The sequence below is a fragment of the Pectinophora gossypiella genome, chromosome 28, assembly GCF_024362695.1.
Source record: "Pectinophora gossypiella chromosome 28, ilPecGoss1.1, whole genome shotgun sequence".
Taxonomy (NCBI): Eukaryota; Metazoa; Arthropoda; class Insecta; order Lepidoptera; family Gelechiidae; genus Pectinophora; species Pectinophora gossypiella.
In genome coordinates, this window is record NC_065431.1 from 5057743 (window position 1) to 5072892 (window position 15150).

General features: G+C 40.2%; 1 protein-coding gene across 4 annotated transcripts in view; it reads left to right on the forward strand.

The window, feature by feature from the left end:
- Nucleotides 1-15150, forward strand: part of LOC126379103 (TBC1 domain family member 4) — a 60892-nt gene that overhangs the window by 25128 nt on the left and 20614 nt on the right. For all 4 annotated transcript variants that reach the window (XM_050027689.1, XM_050027690.1, XM_050027691.1 and 1 more), the window contains 5 exons: nucleotides 5464-5633; nucleotides 8672-8774; nucleotides 10771-10911; nucleotides 12579-12843; nucleotides 13879-14513. In XM_050027689.1, the coding sequence (XP_049883646.1) occupies nucleotides 5464-5633; nucleotides 8672-8774; nucleotides 10771-10911; nucleotides 12579-12843; nucleotides 13879-14513 (1314 nt within the window). The remainder of the gene's footprint in view (nucleotides 1-5463; nucleotides 5634-8671; nucleotides 8775-10770; nucleotides 10912-12578; nucleotides 12844-13878; nucleotides 14514-15150) is intronic.

Sequence of the window (15150 nt, forward strand, 5' to 3'; positions counted from 1 at the left end):
ACAAAGCATAAAGAATCTATATCCAAAGAAGAATGAATGAATGGCGGTGTACAGTTTTTCTTCGTTTAACCCCCTGATTTCATGGATAACAGACATATAAATCTTTCATCTTTGTTTTTACCCACGACGGAACGGAGCAGGTATATGCGTTTAGGGTGAGAGATGTTTGTGTGTGCGTTTGTGCAAAGAAATGTTACTAATTATCTTCTAAACTAATAATCCGATTTTGATGCGGTTTTCAATAACGGGTTTGTTTGAGTATAAATGATGACCCTTTTTATTACACACAGGCACAATTACATCTTCCACCCATTATTATTCTGATCAAAATAAAGAGAAGCAATATAGGTAGCAACATAATTCTATACATAATCTGATCCAAATATCAAGCAACAATTATTTTTATATATGCTTCTGCCATTACATTGTATTTTGGAAAAATTATGTACTCGAGTAATGACAAAATAGGTAATTAACGGCCTCCTTGGTCCAGTGGTTGAGCGTTGGGCTCACGATCCGGAAGTCCCGGGTTTGAATCCCGGTGGGGACATTTCACAAATCACTTTGTGATCCCTAGTTTGGTTAGGACATTACAGGCTGATCACCTGATTGTCCAAAAAAGTAAGATGATCAGTGCTTCGGAAGGCACGTTAAGCCGTTGGTCCCGGTTACTATTTACTGATGTAAGTAAGTTGTCGTTACATGAGCCATGTCAGGGGCCTTTGGCGGCTCATTATCACATTTAAACTGAACAACGCCATCTATTTTGTTTTTGAAAAACGTAGCCTGGAAAGTTTCTCATTAGTTTTTTATAGTAACCTGACTCAGCATCACAACAAGAACAACATGAAACATCGCCGGAAGGGTTTCCGGGTTTTATTGGGCTGGTTTTCCCTCCGCGGGTTGGAAGCCCAGGCAGACATGAGCTGAATCATTCCCTCCAGTATTCGTTACGATGTCACTAACACGCTGTATTTATAATAATAATAATAATAAAAAAGTTTATTCAGGTAAAATCTACGACACACATATACATTTACAACATGAAGATATCATAAAATATGATTCATGAAGATATGATTTATCTTTAATGAATACCTAAGCGGGCAGCCCTAATGCAACATGTGATCGTCAAAGCATGCGTCTGCGCATCTGTTAATGAAAATGATATGTCGCGATAATGTGCGGGTAGGCACGACATTGCTATTCATTATAGTCGAGTACATGCGTATGAGTTGAAAACAAAACATTTATCTATCATGTACACTTAAAATCACGCCCGTCATCCCTAATGCGGTGGACAGACATAGATAACCATTTGCAACGTGCGGCTTTTAAGTTTTTTTTACAAACACAAACATAACATAAACAGCCTATATTATACGTCCCACTGCTGGGCACAGGCCTCCTCTCAATCAACCGGAGAGGAAAGTTTTTTATTCTTCTTAAATTTTATAGAGGATTTTCTTACTGGAAAGCTCATACTCATATTGCTATAAAGGAAATTTATTAATTTTATCTATTTATTTAGGTACGGTCACGAGCATTAATATGTATACACTTCGGTACTACGTCACATTAACTTTTTTCACAAACTGAACTGTAAATCTCACTAAATGTCAAATATGTTAGTGCGACAGAGTCCTAAAGTGGGTACATTATATTGCTCATGACTGTACACATACAGCAATACATATAAAACTTTTACAGACAGCATTATAAATAGAAAGACTTACTATATATGCTTGCAGAGAAACATAAATACTGGCAGAATATCAGTGTTGCTAAGAGTGGTATTTCTACTATCCTTCGCAACAACATGCTGAGTCAGTCCCTTTTCCCTGGCAGTGTATTTTTTGATTTGTATACTTATCTTTATCTTCTCTACTATTGTACTGCACTGTTTTGGGAATAAAGTTATTCTATTCTATTCTAAATAACAATTTGGTAGCGTACTTTACAACCCCTTCTTCATCATCATTAAGAGCCACGCTCTTGTCGGTGCAGCATTTTCCATGCTACTTTTTTAGGGAAAAATAGGGCAGTGGTTTCCCACTTGCCTTCCGCCCCGCAGTACTCTGACGCGAGTGGGATGGCGCCCAGAGTAGAAGTTACAAAGCCATACTAGGACTCCTGTCCTCCGCCTCTGAATAGTACTGACAGTTGCTGCTGCCCTGTCAGGTTCCAGGTTACAGTCCCTGTGACTTGCCCCTTCCGTCCTGCATTGCCGTACCGATGGCTCCCATCTCCGCCTCTGCAACCGTTGAGGTCTTCACCCGTATCCCTGGGCAAGGGACGCCATTTATTGGCGCCGGAAATTATAAAGCGTGGGTCCCAACATCCTTAAAGACACCACAACACGTATAACGTACGCATGCGCTGCACGGTGCACGCATACACTGCTGCCCTCTGTCAGGTTCCAGGTTACAGTCCCTGTGACTTACCCCTTCCCCCCCCCCCCCCCCATTAACAATTTTAAATAATTCTCGTGTGTTCTCGCTTAGCGGAGAAGAAAAGAAGCTATCTGGGAATCTAAATCGCGTGAGTGTGAGTGGGACAGGCAGTTCGCGTATCCCCCTTCCTCCTTAGCGACTTTCGGCCATTTTGTATCAAGCACACCCCGGACACTTCATACAAACAACCTCGGTTTACACAGACACTACACATTGACATTATTAACACGCGCATCTGTGTGTGTGACGTCTGAGGGTTGCCAATTAATACTTAATTGAACCGCCTTTTTTTGACGTGACTTATTGTAGATTTGCCGCAGATGGCATTAACTACTTGGCCGTACAAATGGGGAGCGCTGAAGGCTCTCACTCGGTACAACGTTTAAGACAACAGGCCTGAGGCTGCCCAGTTGGGCGCGAACCTCGGCTCAGGGCGTCGTCTGAGAGGGAAAATATTTGAAAGAATTAATCGACCCTAGTGGGTCGATAGCGATAAGCGCTGATTGAGGGAAGTCGTCGACCACGCCGGCGGGGTCGGTATCGTGGTCCTTTTGACTAAAGCACACCGCGGACACTTCATACATACAACCTCGTTTCACACAGACACTACACATACACATTATCAACACGCGCATCTGTGTGTGTGACGTCTGAGGGTTGCCAATTACAATACCTCATTGAACCGTCATTACTTACTTTTTTTTTCTCTCCCCATTTGTCATGATGTATTTTGGCCAGATCAATGAACACAAAACGTTTAACGATATGAGCAACTAAATGCATGATTACTTTATGATATGGCCAAACGTTGGCAATCAAATCGAAAAATTAGTAATATTGTCCACCGATAGTGGCGCTGGTGTCGATTATATTTAAAACTTGATTGATATTATAATCGATGAATCAATGTTATTGTACAATTTTCCATATTGAATAGGTACATAGTTTTAAACCTGAGAAATTAATCGACTATTCGATTTTTTATTACACCACATAGCATGGACACCGCCAACATTAACAATATGGCCAAACGTTGATTGATATATTTATTTATTTATTTAGTACTACTACATCATATATATAAAACATTAAAAACTAAGACAAATACTAAAGTTAAGATTTATTATATGACAATTACAGTGTACATAGTATCTACAAATTAGTAATTAAATTAACAAAGCAGTCTCTATTTAACCTTAACTGACAAATATGAATAAAATATGAAATTAAAGTAGAATAATATAAAAAAAATGATTTGTTTCGAGTCCACAGAACAGCCTCTGTGGTCTAGTGGTTAGAGCGTTAGGCTCACGATCTGGAGGTCCGGGTTCGATTCCCGATGGGGACATTGTCGAAATCACTTTGTGAGACTGTCCTTTGTTTGGCAAGGACTTTTCAGGCTTGAATCACCTGATTGTCCGAAAAAGTAAGATGATTCCGTGCTTCGGAGGGCACGTTAAGCCGTTGGTCCCGGCTATTAGCCGTAAAAACACCTCCACCAATCCGCATTGGAGCAGCGTGGTGGAGTATGCTCCATACCCCCTCCGGTTGATTGAGGGGAGGCCTGTGCCCAGCAGTGGGACGTATATAGGCTGTTGATGATGATGATGATGAATATAAAAAAAAAATATGAATTTACTTATTACTTACATCACTTACATTACTTACTTAGATATATCATTAAACGTTGACGTTTCAACGATATGGTCAACTTAAGTTGGCCATTTCATGCAATGGTCAAACACATCATGAAATGATCAATTTTACGATCTGGCCACGACAAAAAAATACGAATGGTGCGGGCAGAGAGTTACCGTTCTATATGTATTTTTATTCATTACTCTATGACGGGTCTGCAGCCTTGACTTTGCGCCTTTTGACGTCAATGATAGTGTGGCATTTAATAGATACTTACTGTTGATGTTTTGATTAGAACTTATTGACTGCAGGGCTTCGGTTACAATTGGGACGAATGGATTGTTGTTACTGTTATCGTCCTGCGTAGTCCAGTGTGTGGCGAGTGTTGGGCTCGCGATCCGGAGGTCCCGGGTTCGAATACCGGTGGGGACATATCACAAAAATTACTTTGTGGTCCCTAGTTTGGTTAGCACATTACTGGCTGATCACCAGACTGTCCGAAAGTAAGATGATCCGTGATTCGGAAGGCACGTTAAGCCGTTGGTCCCGGTTACTACCTACTGATGTAAGTAGTAGTGGTTTTCTCTTCGCTGGTTAGAAGGTCAGACAGGCAGTCGCTTCTGTAAAAAAACCCGGACCTGTCAAATCTTCAGGTTAGGGAAGCGGACCTTTGAAACTTACACCCCGTGTAAGTACATACAAGTACATTGGGTGTTAGTGACATCGTAACAAATACTGAGGGGAATGATTCAGACTATGATTCTGAGTTGATATCAAGTGGAATTTCCGTTCAGAAAACTCAAGTGTTTTTTTAAATTATTAATTTATTTATAAAGGTACATACAGCACTACAATGTAACCCAATACGCTGTATGACATGAAAAATAATATAAAAAACACTATAAAATACAACAAAAATAAACAATGAATGAAAAAGAACCAAAAATAATATAAAAAAATACTAATAAAAATACAATTTCAAAATTAAAAGGTAAATAAAAATATTTTAACAAATTATTTTCAGGTCCATACTTTTCCGACGGAAAATATCAAAATACTACTTGATATCAACTCAGAATCCTAGTCTGAATCATACCTCAAAATTTCATTACGATGTCGCTAACACCTGTATAAAGATCTTAGGACTTCGTATCAACAGTGGCTGCAAGTTGTCTCAGAGAGAGAGAGAGAGAGAGAGAGAGAAACACCTTTTTTTAAGTGATTTATTGTAGATTTGCCGCAGATGGCATTAACTACTTGGCCGGACAAATGGGGAGCGCTGAAGGCTCTCACCCGGTAAAGAGAAACACCACCCCTATAAGGAATACAAGGGTTTTTTTATGCTTATGTAAACATTGTTGAATGCCCCCAGGTGTCAGAACTCTTCACCCAGATGCGTGAGCCGTCAGCGGGGGCGGGGTCTCCGCGCGGCTCCAACAGCTCCCTGGCCGTTACCAGGAATGTCGGCTTCCAGCAGACCAGCAGCGCAGACCACCTCCCATGGACACCTCCCGCCATGCCCAGAGCCGCCAATACTAACCTGTGAGTCTCCAGAGGTTCCCAACCTTTTAACCTGCTAAGACCGAATGTTCCTTATAAATCCAAACCCCATTGTTTAACTATTGTGTCTGGAAATCTCGGTCTTAAGAGGTTAATGCTCAGGGTTCAGTTGAATAATAACTAACTAATAACTTTATTGCACAAAATAAAAGAAATACAAAAATATAATGTTTACTTAGAACTAAAGGTGTACTTATAAACTAATTAGAATTCAGGAGTTGTACAGGGGTCCCCAAACTAGGCAATGCCTGAATCGTGGGAAACCAGATTTTTTTTTATTAGAAACTAGCCTTAGTGTTACTTACAATGTAGAATTATAACTTAAAAAGAAATTAAAACAAAAATAAACATTACAAAATAAACTGTAGCATAGGTATAAATTGAGGAAGAGGTAAATAGAAAATTTAAAATGAATTTAAAATTTTAAATGAGGGAATTTCGAGGCTACGTTCCTTAAAACCATTATCATCATCATCACCAGCCCATTAACGTCCCCACTGCTGGGGCACGGGCCTTCCCTATGGATGGATAGGGAGATCGGGCCTTAAACCACCACGCGGGCCCATTGCGGATTGATGGTTATTAACGACTGCTAATGCAGCCCGGACCAACGGCTTAACGTGCCTTCCGAAGCATGGAGGAACTCGAGCTGAAAACTAATACCATTATAATAAATAATAATAATATAAACACTTTATTGCACACAAATTTACAAGACATATACAGGATAAACTTATTCTAAGGTGGGCTAAGGCCTTATCACTAAGAGCGATCTCTTCCAGACAACTTTCGGCAGAGGATACAGTACACTTGTGCAGCGGCAGTGTAGCGCGTAAAAAAGTAAAATAAAATAAGAAAAAAAAAACATTATAGATGGCGCTGTAAAGATTTTCCTTCTAATTGACAGACATATGCATCTTTTATCTTTATTTTTGGGTATAAAAAGGGGAGGAGCTCGGTGGCGCAGCGGTAAACGCGCTCGGTCTGCGATTGTTGAAGTAAAGCAACTTTCGCAAAGGCCGGTCATAGGATGGGTGACCACAAAAAAAGTTTTCATCTCGAGCTCATCCGTGCTTCAGAAGGCACGTTAAGCCGTTGGTCCCGGCTGCATTAGCAGTCGTTAATAACCACCAATCCGCACTGGGCCCACGTGATGGTTTAAGGCCCGATCTCCCTATCCATCCATAGGGAAGGCCCGTGCCCCAGCAGTGGGGACGTTAATGGGCTGATGATGATGAATTGTTTGGTTTTGGGATTCGAACCTGAGACGTCGCAGCGACTCAAGCGTTCTTCCAACCGAGCTTTATTAACATTAGCAGGTAATATAAACAGCGAAGTTATTTTAGTTCAAAACAAGCGTGTGACCTTGCCACGGGCAGAGATCTACAGATCTACAGTTGTATTGTTCTATATAACGTCGCCTTATATTCTTCTATCTTCTATCGTAACAGCCTCCGTGGTCTAGTGGTTAGAGCGTTAGGCTCACGATCTGGAGGTCCGGGTTCGATTCCCGATGGGGACGTCGTCGAAATCACTTTGTGAGACTGTCCTTTGTTTGGTAAGGACTTTTGAGGCTTGAATCACCTGATTGTCTGAAAAAGTAAGATGATTCCGTGCTTCGGAGGGCACGTTAAGCCGTTGGTCCCGGCTATTAGCCGTAAAAACACCTCCACCAACCCGCATTGGAGCAGCGTGGTGGAGTATGCTCCATACCCCCTCCGGTTGATTGAGGGGAGGCCTGTGCCCAGCAGTGGGACGTATATAGGCAGTTTATGTTATGTATTTGTATGTCATTTCCATATATCGGGACTATGGAGTCCCTATTATTATTATTAGAAGTTCAAAATTTCCTCGCACTACATTTCATGAGACTTACGGATTAATTTGTCAAAAAAGTTAATGTGACATGGTTTCAAAGTGTTTACATACTCGTGACCGTACATAAGTATAACCAGATCAAATAGATCTTAACCTCACTCATTTAGCTAATTTAGATCCATCTCTGCACATGTTCTACCTAAGGTCATAGATATAAATATCTCAATACCACTTACTTATAGTTATAGTATAGTTAGTTGGAATATTTCCAAAACGTTTACACTTTGTACAGACGACTGTGGTTATGCTAAATATATTCTTTTTACACTAATATTATGGCGCGCTCCACTTCGAACCCAGGTAGACCCGATACCGACCCCGGCGGCGTGGTCGACGATTTCACCCAATCAGCGCTTATCGCCATCGACCCACTAGGGTCGATTTATTCTTTCAAATATTTTTCCTCTCAGACGACGCCCTGAGCCAAGGTTCGCGCCCAACTGGGCACCCTCATGCCTGTTGTCTTAAACGTTTTACCGGGTGAGAGCCTTCAGCGCTCCCCATTTGTCCGGCCAAGTAGTTAATGCCTTCTGCGTCAAATCTACAATAAGCCACGTCAAAAAAAAAGTACCCAGGTAGCCGACTTGCACCAATGAGTTATTAATTTATCTCAAGTGCAGTTTTCACTAATACACTTGGCTCGATTATAGACGGCGATACGGCTCACCTATCACATCGGTATAACATTTTTTTATTTGCTTTTTTTATTTTGACGTGACTTATTGTAGATTTGCCGCAGATGGCATTAACTACTTGGCCGGACAAATGGGGAGCGCTGAAGGCTCTCACCCGGTACAACGTTTAAGACAACAGGCCTGAGGGTGCCCAGTTGGGCGCGAACCTCGGCTCAGGGCGTCGTCTGAGAGGAAGAATATTTGAAAGAATTAATCGACCCTAGTGGGTCGATAGCGATAAGCGCTGAATGAGGGAAATCGTCGACCACGCCGGCGGGGTCGGTATCGGGGTCCTGAAGTGTTTGGTGTCGCGAGCTGATTGGCCGCCTCTATGGCTAGAGTAATCGGGTCGTCGGGATCGTATATTACGTCCTTCGGACACCGATACTTTTCAGTACCGTCTCTGAGCGGGAATCCTGAAACTAAACCTATCCATAACGAAAAATAATAATTTTATGTTTGTTTCAGAGCAAGTGAGTCCCAATCCGGCCTTGTGAGGAGTATCAGCAATGCTTCAGCCCTCACATCACTCTGTGCGGACCTCTCGCCCTCCGACTCACACTTCTTTGAGGTAATAAATGTTATATACAGGATGTTAGTGACATCGTAACGAATACTCAGGGGGATGATTCAGGTCATGATTCTGAGTTGATATCAAGTGGAATTTTCCGTCGCAAAAGTATGGAACGAAAAATAACTTAAAAAAATATAAAAAAAAAAAACATGAATTTTCCGACAGGGAATTCCATTTAATATCAACTCAGAATCATGGTCTGAACTATCCCAGACAGTATTCGTTACGGTGTCACTAACACCCACACCTACTTGTATGGCTACATGTATGTACTGGTAAGGGGTGTAAGTGACATCCTAACGAATACTGAGAGGGCTGATTTAGCTCATTATTCAATTATATACTTTTGCGATTGAAATTCCACTTGATATTAACTCAGAATCATGGTCTGAATCATCCTCCTCAGTATTCGTTACGATGTCACTGACACCTTGTATAAAATTCGACAGTCAGTCGAAGTCACCAGTATGTCGGTATTATACAGACTCCACTTCGGGAAGTGTGCCCGCGATCTACACGAGCTCATTCCACCATCCCCCTTTTATCTTCGGACTTCCAGACGTACGGTCGGGTTCCATCCCTATTTGGTGGATATCCCAACTATTCGCGCAAAGCGCTTCGCATCGTCCTTCATTATGCGCACTGCTAAGGAGTGGAATTCTCTGCCGTCTTCTGTATTTCCGAATGCATGTAACACGGGTGCTTTCAAGGCCAGAGTGAACAGGCACCTTCTGGGCGAGCTCCATTTTAGGCCTCGTCAGTGCCTTCGGGCAAGTCTGGAGCCAAGAGCAACCCCATCAAAAGTAAAAAAAATACTGTTCAGAGGCGGAGGACAGGAGTCCTAGTACGGCTTTGAAATAGACTACTCTAAGCGCCATCCCACTCGCGTCAGAGTACTGCGGGGCGAAACGCCAGAGGGAAACCACTGCCCTATATTTCCCTAAAAAAGTAGCATGGAAAATGTTACACTGACTCTTGTGGCTCTTAAATTAGTGGTGAATTATGTATCTTAAATCTGTACATCGCCATCTGTATATTTTTTGGAGAACGTAACCTGAAAAGACGCTAATTATTAGAGATACGCCGAGTAACACTTTTGCCGAGTAACGAGTACCGAGTTTTACTCGGCTCAATTTTTTTCCAACCAAGTACTCGGCCGAGTAACTCGGTTCAATCAAATTCGCATTTCGCGCGCGTAAACAAGTAATTCAATTCAATTATTTATTGCATTCCATGTAGTACAATGGGGTGTTACATAGGCATAGGAACTATAACATGGACCCTGTAGGGCACAGCAACGTTGAAGGGAAGAGAGGAAGTGTGTATTAAAATTATAACTTATCATTTAAAAGACAAACAGGTTTGCGCCGGTCAAAACGTCGGCTCGCGTTGATATACCTCCCGACGACCCGATTACTCTAGCCATAGAGGCAGCCAATCAGCTCGCGACAACAAACACTTCAGGACCCCGATACCGACCCCGCCGGCGTGGGCGACGATTTCCCTCATTCAGCGCTTATCGCTATCGACCCACTAGGGTTGATTAATTCTTTCAAATATTTTTCCTCTCAGACGACGCCCTGAGCCGAGGTTCGCGCCCAACTGGGCACCCTCAGGCCTGTTGTCTTAAACGTTGTACCGGGTGAGAGCCTTCAGCGCTCCCCATTTGTCCGGACAAGTAGTTAATGCCATCTGCGGCAAATATACAATAAGTCACGTCAAAAAAAAAGTTGATACACCCCTCACCCCGCCCACGCCTTTCAACTACTAGTCACTTGATTGTTTGCAAACAAACACGTCACCTTGCGCGTCATAGTAGATAAATAATTGAAAAAGTTTGTTATTTACCAATGGCTGTATACTCGTTACTCGTTATCAAATAACCGAGTTATTCGGCCGAGTACGAGTATCAAAAAACCCGCCGAGTACGCAGAGTACCGAGTATCAAACGAGTACTCGGCCCATCTCTACTAATTATGTTTCGCTATTCCAGGTGCTATACATCGGCAAAGTGCGGATATCCCAGCGCAAAGTACCAGAGTCCCTGATAGACGATGCTCTGAACAAATTCGCCCAACACGAAGCTGAAAAGGCTTTGACTCGACGTCGACACAGCCTTCTATCTTCCACCGGGGTAAGTTGTTATGGGTCAGGGCAATGATGGAACATAATGGCCCCGATTCCTGCAGACACCGCCTAATTTTATTTTAAGTTATATCCGTCATTTTCATATCCGTCGAAAAGGAAAGGGACGGATGATTCACAGCTCTTAATTTTAGGAAGAATGAGTAAATGAATGAATAACCCGGGCGAATCAACAGGTACGTCGCTGGTATGCAATCCGTTTGACGTGCTGTCTACTTAACTGTGTCGGGTTAATGACGGATGTAAAATTTTTAGACGGTTGGTTTAGATTTGTGCTTAAAATTGACGCGTGTTCCATAAATTTTATGCTTGTCGATTACCCGTCCCTTTCCTTTTCGGCGGATAAGAAAATGACAGATATAACTTAAAATAAAATTAGATGGTATTTACAGGAATTAGCACCAATATAAGATATGTGTTAGCAACACAAGTCAATCATAAAATTATTGGTTTGACGTTTATTTATTTCAAATCGGGAAACAAACAGCTTATTAAATAACAATTTAAAAATGCAAATTGTTTGTACATTAGCCAATGAAGTCTCCACTTATAACTATTACATGCATCACAGAGAAGTAGACAGAAGTAATAAATTAATAATTAACAATAACTAAGTGCAGGTGGAAGTGTTTTTACGGCTAATAGCCGGGACCAACGGCTTAACGTGCCCTCCGAAGTACGGAATCATCTTACTCTTTCGGACAATCAGGTGATTCAAACCTGAAAAGTCCTTCCCAAACAAAGGACAGTCTCACAAAGTGATTTCGACAATGTCCCCATCGGGAATCGAACCCGGACCTCCAGATCGTGAGCCTAACGCTCTAACCACTAGACCACTAAGACTAAGTAAGTAATACTAAAAAGAATAGAAAAGTACGTTGGTTGACGTTTAGATTTTTTGTAATTTTACTATTTATTTTAAATTGAATTGTTATTATTTCTTTATTTCGAAAACACTAATATATTTATTTTAATATGGAATGTTATACTTATACTATTAATTTTGGAAGATTTCTGGTAAAATATTGTTAAAAATAGGGTAACATTGACATTGTTTATTATTCCTAAGACAAAAACGAATTTAAAAGAATACAAGCAAACCAAAGGAAATAAATTAAAGATCTAAAAACTTAACTTAAACTTACTTAATTAATTTAGTTAATGCCTATTAACTAGGCTACTTGACAACCTAGTCCAATGAAATACATTTTACGAAACGTCAAAACGAAAGTTTTCTTTAGAATTTGTATGGAAACACTGTCTTGTGACGTCATCAATAAAAGCGGTCAAACGTCGTACTCATTGTTACTTAAATCATAAACCATCACCTTCCCAGCACTATCCTGTTTTTCACAGGGTCCGCTTACCTAACCTGAAGATTTGACTGGTCCGGCTTTTTACAGAAGCGACTGCTTGTCTGACCTTCCAACCCGCGAAGGGAAAACCAGCCCAATACAGGTTAGGTTACATACCTCCGAATATGGGTTTCCTCACGATGTTTTCCTTCACCGTTGAGCACTTAAACATTTATGATCCAAACATGACTGCGAAATTCGACAATCATTGGTTTAGGCCTGTGCTGGATTCGAACCTGCGACCTCAAAGAGGCAAGCGTTCTACCAAAAATTGATGAGTGTATTTCCCTTCCTTTCACAGACGTCAGTTTACAGCAACGATTCAACGGAGAATATTGATGACAAGAAGATTGATGATGTCACAAGCAGAAAGCTCAATTTGCAACCAAGCACTACACCTCTGGAAGAAAAAAATCAAGCGTGGAACAGCACAGAAAACATAAGAGTGAAAGGGAAGGACAATATTGATAAGGAGTTCGATTTGTTCACCAAGGAAAGGATCAAGAAGCCACAGCCGTTAGAACCTAACGTGCTGGTCATTAACGTGCCTTCGAAGAACAATTTGGGTGAGTGTTTTGCTAATAATAAAAATAACATAATAACACAAAAAAAAATAAAAAAAAATATATTATCGAACAACTTTAAAAACTATGTTAGTAAATTCAAAAATAAAAAACACAATAATAACAATAATAATAAAATTCATAAATAACTGGTGTAATTCATATTCAAATTTAAATTCAAAAATATCTTTATTCAGTAGGTAACATAGTTACACTTTGAAACGTCAATTTTTACATAACGAACGTCTCGTCCGCCTAAAACTACTGCAGCTGGATGTTAGTTATACCGCGCCAAAAACTGAGGGGGATGATTCAATCCATGGTACAATATAAGAACAGGTATGCTCAAAAGTGACAGCTAACATTTCAAGGTTAGCCCAGCTGACGTCATCCCACCCCGCGTTGCCATTTCGTAAGAAATAAATTACCCACGTCCAATGTTTTTATATTTACAAAAACACTGGCAATTTTGAAATTTTTATTAAGAGCTTGACTTGCAGTTTTATTGACGTTTTTTTAAATTTTTTGAAGTCTAGTTTCCAATTAGTCAAATCAGTTACTTTTTTACTAATTTAACTATTTAAAATGTAGCATTAAATTGTATCTATGATAAATAAATAAATAAATCAATAAATAAAACGTCAAAACACGAAATTACTATAGAATTTGTATGAGAAACACTAGGTCGTCATAGAAAAACGTAATAAAATTTTGGACCTATTATTACGTTTTTCTTGATTAAAATTCATAAATAAGTTAATAAATAGAAAAAAGAAAATGTTTTTCATTAGTCTTTATTTAATAATCAGAATGTCATAATTTATCTTGAGCCTAGTACAGTCATGAGCAATATAATGTACCCACATTAGGACTCTGTCGCACTAACATATTTGACATTTAGTGAGACTTACAGTTCAATTTGTCAAAAAAGTAAATCTGACATGGTACCAAAGTGTATACATATTAATGCTCGTGACCGTACACGACCAGATTATCTTATAAATAACACGACACATCAAATGTACTTCATTATTCCAGGCACAGTGAGCGAAGATGAAGAAAAACTCCACAGCCATGAAGAAATTAGAACCGGCATATCCGAAACTGCATCCTCCATTACAGAGTTCTGCCAACAAACTGTACTTAACGATAACAATATAACAAAAAATAACAACAGAACAGTCAGTAACACTGACAACAGAAGTGACGATAACACTAACAACAATCCATTCTTTGACGAATTCGCGAAAAACAACTCTGATCCTTTGTTACAAATACCATTGAAGATCGACGAAGGCGAAAAAGACACAAATCTAAACGCGAAAAGTTCAACAAACAAAACAATTAAAACCGATAATAAAAACACAGAGAATGTAACAGAAATAAATATGAATACACAGAGAAATGTACATGTAATTAAAAATGATGCTAAAATCACAGAAAACGTAGAAAAAACAGACGTTAAGCAGGAGCACATGAATTTTGAAGAGATACAAAGGAAACCAACATCGGCGGTTCAAAATAAACTGGACAGTAATGAAGGCAGGAGAAACTCGCCTATGCCGGAGAATAAACCATTCTTGAGAGACCGCTCGGCGTCTATAGGGTCGTTGAACTTGAAGACTCCAATTACACAGCTGATTGGGGAACAGAATCGGACGATGCTATTTCAAGTAAGTTAAAGTTGAAATAATATGAGATATATCGGGTGTTAGTGACATCGTAACGAACACTGAGGGGGATGATTCAGCTCATGATTCTGAGTTAATATCAAGTGGGATTTTCCGTCGCAAAATTCATGTCTTTTTAACCCTTTCACGGGCAGAGACCATGGGTCATTGATGGTTCATAATAGATAGTATGACACCTTGGAATCAGAACGTCATTAGACGTTCTGTCCTTGAAAGTGTTAAATTATTTTTATTTCTGTAGGTATAGAATAGAACAGTTAGTGACATTGTAACGTAGACCATAATTCTGAGGTGATATCAAGTGGAATTTTCCGTCGCAAAATTCATGTTTTTTTTTAAATTATTTTCAATTCCATGAGCTGAATCATCCCCCTCAGTATTCGTTACGATGTCACTTACACCACGTGCAAGTACGTACAGGTAGCCATACGGGTACGTATGGGTGTTAGTGACACCGTAATAAAATCTTTGAGGATGAGTCAGACCATGATTCTGAGTTGATATCAAATGGAATTTCCTGTCGAAAAAAGTTTTTTTTATTGTAAGCAGAGTCTATGGAATTCCATTTCCTTCGATCCTGACACACTTCTCTTCCTCCACATTCATCAATCGTTTCATA